General features: G+C 42.4%; 1 protein-coding gene across 1 annotated transcript; it reads right to left on the bottom strand.

Moving 5' to 3' along the window:
• Positions 1–2,097: 2,097 nt before the first annotated feature.
• On the bottom strand, positions 2,098–7,283 carry LOC112079255 (alpha-protein kinase 3). The gene is made up of 10 exons (XM_024145253.2): positions 6,751–7,283; positions 6,115–6,262; positions 5,754–5,881; positions 5,135–5,170; positions 4,627–4,904; positions 4,356–4,444; positions 4,020–4,237; positions 3,871–3,919; positions 3,504–3,692; positions 2,098–3,088 (listed from the first exon to the last, which is right to left on the bottom strand). The coding sequence occupies exons 1-10, from the start codon at positions 7,139–7,141 to the stop codon at positions 2,965–2,967; spliced, it is 1,650 nt and encodes a 549-aa protein (XP_024001021.1). The 5' UTR covers positions 7,142–7,283; the 3' UTR covers positions 2,098–2,964.
• Positions 7,284–7,289: the final 6 nt, after the last annotated feature.

Here is a 7,289-nt window from a genome sequence, read left to right as displayed (position 1 = left end):
CTCTACGGACAATTCCTTCAACCACATGGCTTGGTTTTTGCACTGTCAACTGTGGGACATTATATAGACAGGTGTGTCCCTTTCAAAATCATGTCCAATCAATTGAATTTACCACAGGCGGACTCCAATCAAGTTGTAGAAACATCTCAAGGATGATCAAAGGAAACAGGATGCACCTGAGCTCAATTTCGAGTCTCATAGCAAAGGGTCTGAATACTTATGTAAATAAGGTATTTCTGTTTTAATTTTTAATACATTTGAAAAAATTCTAAACCTGTTTTCACTTTGTCATTATCGGGTATTGTGTGTAGAGTGATGAGTATTTTTATTTATTTAATCGATTTTAGAATAAGGCTGTAACATAACAAAATGTGGGAAAAGTGAAGGGGTCTGAATACTTTCTGAATGCACTGTGTTGCCATGCATATTGTTATTAAAAGACAGCAATGTGTTCACCTAAAAAAAACAAATCATTAGTTAGCTACCAATCACATGAATTGTGCACAAATATGATAGTTTACGTTAGCTAGCTAAGCGCTAGCCAGTCAGTCAGTGGCGCCGACAGAATGAAACTGGTATCAATAAATGTTTCACTCTATCTGATAAAACATGACATTGCTAACTAGGCATAATTTAGCTAATACCATTTTAAAGTTGAATTAATAAGTTAGACACTCACCAGACAATGTTGGTAGGTACTGTAGCTAAATAGATAGCTTGGTTTCCAATTTCCAACAGATGTTTCTAATCCCCTTGATTGGCCATCAACTGTTTGCCGCTAGTGGTAGTGAATATTATTGTTGCCAAAGGTTTGCTGCAGATTCACCACTAGTGGAAAACTTTTGCAAACTTCTGGCAACATTTTGTTGCACGCTATTTAGTTCGCAGCAAATTTGCCACAAACTTGCGGGAAGTTTGCCGCAACAAATTCATTTTTGTAAGGGGTAGTTAGCTATCATAGCTAATTAGCTTCTATCGTATTGATGCAGTCAAGGCAGGTGCTACGTAATCATATTGGAAGATAAATAGCCTAGCTATGACAAGCTAGAAGTTAGTCTACTAGCACAAGTCAGCTCGGTTGGTTGCTGCCTCTCCCTCCCTCCTTGCTCCTGTTTCACTCACTCAAAGTACACACACTGCAAGGCCCCTCCTCCGCCTGCTCTCCTTTGCACTTAATCAGCTCTGGTTAAAGTAGCTTACAAATATATTTTTCTGCTACTTCCCTCACCCGGATCCGACCACGTCCTCAGGTCCATTTGGAGCGGGTCTCTGAATTGAAACATTTATTTATGCATATTACACCGGGTGGGAAAGCCCCAAGTCTAATTTTGGATCGTGTCCAACTTTTTAGACCTCTACTTGAGGACCAACCTAACAACCCCTGTCACAATAGACAATGCCAGAAACATTGTGAATGATGTCACAGAAACTGGACTTTGGCCACAAATAGGGTGCTTTTTAATTTTGCGTATTTTCCCAAATAAACACAAATTAAAACTGTTTCTATTTATTTTTTACGCTGTACTGAACCGTAACCCCAAAACCGCAATATGAATCGAACCATGGGTTTGGTGAACCGGTACACCTTTACCCTGAACTACACAATTTGATCCGTAAAATGTACCTGTATGATTCATTTTGGGGATCTTCATGTACCATTGAGCTAAGTGAGAAGAAGAAGCAGAAGGTAAGTCATGGGCCTATACTGTCATTGTAATGAGGATCTATTAAGATACCTAAATATGACCTCTTGTATAGCATGACATTACTTAAGTTATAGATAGGCTATGGATATATTGAATTAACCTTTAATAATGTGGTTGGGATCTTTTATAACACGTTCATGAAATGCTTATAGATTATGGATATGTCGTCAAGGTAAATCATTACCCAAGTGGTACAGTTCTCCTGCAACAGGGTGACCAAATTATGATCCTACATCTGTAATGTCAGATACTTATGTCAGATTACAGCAAGTGACATAGCGGCTAGCCCACGTCATTATTTACGACTGAGATACATTACATGTCAAATGGTTTCCAGGGTAGCACTCCAAATTCCTTGAGAAAAACACACCCTGGTCAATAAGAGGCTTAATTTCAATATATTTCATTTTAATTTACAGCCATTGTATCCAGTGAGCATTTTCTATGAATGTCATACACTGCAACATGAAAATGTAGGCACATTTACAGTATAAAAAGCACCGCGTTTTTATTCAGAGTGTCATGGAATACAATATACGCTACATTCTTAGGGCATAGTTTTCTTAACAGAACTATTACCCTGAGCACTGTGCACCATTGAAGATAACCTTTAACTCCTCAACAATCCCTTTAAATGTATTTCCCCCAGATGTTCATGTTGTTGGGACCTGAATCGAGCTGGCGTGCTAACCTTGTGAATTACTACTGTGAATTACTACTCCGAATTATTACTAATATGCAATAGGAATCCAGGTAGCCTACCCTGTATAATGTGAAAGCTTTAGCCTAACATTTTATGTGATCTACTCAATAAATTAAGAATGTATTCATTAGTGAAATTGTGTAATTTAATAATTTGAAGGACATACTAGTGTAGTCATTAATTTCATTGTCTCTGATTCTGGCAACAGAGCCCATGCCCATTAAAACTGAGTTGGCATTTCATTGTTTATTTTAACACAGAATTCATTGAAAGATGTGGATGAAGCCTCTGTCATTTCTGGAAACATTCAAGTTCTTCCTTCACCTGGCCTTCTCTTTCTCCTTCTGATCTCATATTTCTGTCTGTCTGTGTCTCTGTCTGTCTGTCACAGCTTGGAGGAGGGGTCACCAGCCTTTCATCCCAGACCGGCTCCCAGCTCCCCGAAAGCTCTATAGGTGGGAGGACAAGTCTGGCAGTAATGCCATATCTGGTTCAGCATTTATTCTCTTTATTGAGAAAAGCAGTTGCTTGCTTTCTACGGCCGATGAAGCCATTCTAACTTCGGACAACATTGGGAACATCAACGGCCTTGTGCTTGGCGGTGGCTTTGCTGTCCTCTGGCTGTGCTGGCTTTCTGATCAGCCGGGGGCTTCCTGTGGCCTTCCTGGAGGGCTGGGGACTGAATAGAATAGGCACTTTATTAATCAATTTGGCTAGCACAGAAATTCGACTTCTACCTTTTTTAATAACACCCCTAGACACACACATTGAGAGGTTACAGGGTCCGCCACAGCGCAGCGCCCTTGGATGGAGAGGATTTGGGGGATTTGGGGGACTTTCAAAATACAGAAATCTTGCCTGAATTATGCATTTTGCATCCTCCGATGCTGTGTTTGCATCATGATGCAAAATGCATTATTCGTGCCAGATTTCTGTATTTTGAACGTTACATATCTTAAACTTGATTGCTGACATGCAAAACATTTTGGGACTATATCAACAACGGACTAATGAAACAAATACCAAAAGATAGTTTTTGGGTGGAGTTGTCCTTTAAGTGCCTTGCTGAAGGGCACAATGGCAGTGGTTCATACCTGGAGGAGCCGCCCATCTTGCGGTGGAGCAGGGGGCTCCTGGAGCACTTGGGTTTGGCTGGGGTCTGCAGGGAGTCCTGTGTCTTCAGGGACCTCAGGCTGAGGAGGCCGCAGTAGTAGTTACACTGGTGCTGAGAGACAAACTGCTCAAACACATTGGGGTTCTCTGTGATCGTGAGACTTTGGTACCTGGAATAATAACAACAGATTCAATGTTACAGATGAGTAAAGGAACAGTTTGTTGACAGAGCTTCTTGCCAGAGTTTGTTATTACAGTATTGTAATTGTAAATGGTCTATGTAGTCATGAATATCTCTAGAACACAATGTTCAGAAAATACAACAGAATAAATTATAGGCCTACCAACCCTTTTGATTTGATGGAAATTCCAACGTTTGTGATCTTGAAGTCAACACCTGCAGCACAATCACAATTACAGTTCATTTCACCTGTTCTGTTTTTCAGCCAAAGCATTGTCCTGCTAGAGTTAGTCATCTGAGACTATGGACACTGTACCTTCCATCCGAGTGAGCAGCAGGTTTCCATTGGTCCACTGGAGGATCCAGTGCTGCAGAGCACAACACTTCAGTGCCGCCTCTGAGCCAGTTCTCATGACCAGCCGGCCTGTAGCGTCCATCAGACAGTACCTCAGATAGACCCCCTTCAGGTCAGACTCCACCGTAGCATGGGGAAGGGTGTTGGCAGGCCGATACATAAGGTGGACTGGGATCACTCTGTGTAACCAAGAACATACACACACTGTGGTATGACAGACTAAACAAAGTAGTGAAATAGTATGAAAAAACATGTTTTTATGTGTAAGTTTCGTATCATTTTGATGATCTCACTCACTCCAGCGCTTCTCCAAAGGTTCCTATCACCCTACATTCTGCAGCAAAGATCTTGCAGTATTCACGAGCAATGTTCTGAAGTCTACATTCCTTTTGGAAAGAAGATTGCATTCATGATCGGACAGAAAAACTTTAATTGGGTTAGTGATCAGAGCTCTGACTAAATGTTTTTTTGATTCCTTTCATAACATCAATAATATCATTACATTGGCCCAATTTCCATTGATTCTCATTAAACATTTACTTTATGTYAAAGAAGTAAAACCCTTCACCTGTTGGGTGATTGCCAGGTTCCTCTCGACCAGGTTGCTCTCCTCCTTGACTCCGTAGTAGGCGATGGGGCTCTTCACCTTYATGTAACATGTGGTCCCAGACTCAAACACTGGCTCRAGCCCATAGATGACCTTCACTCTGCAGGCCTTGTGGGAGCAGCCCTCTCCTATATGGMCCTCCTCCATCARGATACGCCCAAAGAYCTTACTTCCCCAGACGCCAGWGTCAGCCAGGCCCTTGGTGAACAGTAGTGGACTCATCTCTATCTCCTCTCCCACTGTAGAGAGGAAAGAGAGTAACATCATCAAACATAATGCACTGGAAGTGGTATTATGAGGCTGCATCATGAGCCACCTGATCCTGCAAGCTTACATGAATGGCTAGTTGAACYGCGCTAACCATTCATGTAAGCTTGGGGATCAGGTGCCTCGCAAGGCAAATGATGGGGTGTGACCAGTATTGAACACCAATTAAATCCTAACAAATAATAGACAAATGTAATTTTACCTTCTTGATCCTCACGCAGAAACATGCCAGAGAGTACTGCAAAATAGACAGAGTAGAAAGAATAAGAGCTTGTGAGATGCTAAGTATTTATATATTCCTGCTACCAGTCACTTTTCAGCCCAGTTTATGTATATCCACCTGTCACGCCCACACTGACTTTCTTGCACACTCACCACCACGCACACACCCTCCCTCCACTTATACAGCTGCCATATTGTTTACTATTATTATTAATCCTGCTACCAGTCACTTTCTCCTGATCCCTGCCTACATATCAACCTTAACTACTCCAGTATTCCTGCACATTGTAAATGTGGTACTGGCATTGACCCTGTATATAACTTACATTCTTATATTTATTTTGCTTCCTCTCTTATTTCTTCACTATTTTGACATTGAATACTGCACTGTTGGGAAGGGCTTGCAAGTTTAGCATTTCACTGTAATTGTGCATGTGACAAATAAAACTTGAAAGATATAGGAGATAAAACACGCCAGAGTACTGCAAAAAATTGATTCTAGTCGACAAAATGAGAGATAAGAGATATAAAGATATAGGAGATAACGTGTTGAAACAAGTCAAACTTCAGAGATTGAACTGAGACACTAGTGTACATACTGTCAACACTCAGTAGGAAGTCTGTTGTGTCTGTCCCGTATTCATTAGTGATGGTGCAGCCATAAACTCCACAGTCTCTGCTGGACGTCTGGACAATAGCCAAGGCTACCTGAGTCTCATCTCCTGCACTGGGAAACACACAGGAGTCAGGGATGGACAGAACAGCAAAATAAACAGTTTCAGAAAGCTCTAACTAGAATTTCTCAGCCACATGGTGTCTCTACAACACCTTTACATTGTTGCCATCAGGAAAACCGTCTTTGATTGTGATTATTTTATTGTTGAATACCTTTTATAAACACTATTTTCCAAATTTTGGCTACAGCATTTCACATCAAGGCAGCCTACATGGAGGACTCACCTTCTTTTAACCTCAGCGATCTCCACCTCATCCTTGATCCACTTAATTGTGGAGTCACTAAGAACGTTGAAGAACTGGCACCACAGCTTCAGATGTCCTGCCGCATCTGAGAAGGGCTCTCCTCTAATCTTCCTGATGACCTGAGGAGCTGGAGAGAGAGGGGGGGAGATAGAGGAGAGAGATTAGTGCCAGTAAGAGAGGGACTCCCGACAGACAGGCACAACTAGGTAAAGATTAACACTTTCTTATGTTTCAGTTTCCTAACTTTAAGTAATATGGATACTATTTCAGTTAAGCCTCCATTTAATCCCACCTGGCAAGTAGCTGGTCCCATAGAAATAGAATGAATAGAACAAGCATCCCCAGTCAAATTGCCAGGTTTAGAGGTTGCAAGCCAGTTCTATTAATAATATATCTATAACTGACAATCCATCTCGTGACAGTGTCAAAGCAAACAGAGGAAGCACGAAGGCTCTCGATAGCACTCCCTACTGGAGCTTAGCCAAAGAAACTACACTGACTCCAATGGTTAATTTAATTGAATAAGACTAGCTACTCTCTAAAAGTATGCCAACATCAGCCACCCCTTTTTTTTTATTTTTTACACTAAGCTGATATATCTTGAAAGGAGTTTACCTTTGAATGGGTTATGCTTGTCCTTCTTAGCTGGTTTCTCCTCAGTCTTGGTAGTGTCGGTTGTCTCCAGGGCAGGTTCCTGGCTCTTTTTGAGGGTCTCTGGTGTTGGAGCCAGCTTCCTCCTACTGAGCAGTGGGGAGCGTCTCTCTGTTGGAGGGGTGCGCTGGCCATTGGGGGGCTGCAGCAGGGACGACCTGCGGGACAGACCAGGGGACATGGGAGAGGAGGACTCTGGGGATAGCCTGGAGCTCATCCTGAGGACCTCCTCTCTCTGGGGGCTCTGGGTGTCAATCTGTGAAGCAACAGCTTCAGGGTCCTCTCCTTTGGGTTTCGGGATTAAGATTTTGCGTCTAGCGCCGGAGGCCAGCTCCTGTGGGGTGGCTGAGGGCATGGGGGACACACTGTCTGATCCCTTCAGCAGGCCAGTACTGCTTTCAGTGACCGAGACAGATGTTTTAGAGTCTGGCTTTGAATATTCCTCAACTTTCACCTCCTTGGATGGAGAGCTTTTGCTATCCAACGGAATGGTGGGAACAGGT

The sequence above is a fragment of the Salvelinus sp. IW2-2015 genome, unplaced genomic scaffold (genome assembly GCF_002910315.2).
Source record: "Salvelinus sp. IW2-2015 unplaced genomic scaffold, ASM291031v2 Un_scaffold7388, whole genome shotgun sequence".
Taxonomy (NCBI): domain Eukaryota; kingdom Metazoa; phylum Chordata; class Actinopteri; order Salmoniformes; family Salmonidae; genus Salvelinus; species Salvelinus sp. IW2-2015.
The sequence above is the reverse complement of the archived record's forward strand: the minus strand, read 5'-3'. Positions and strand labels throughout refer to the sequence as shown.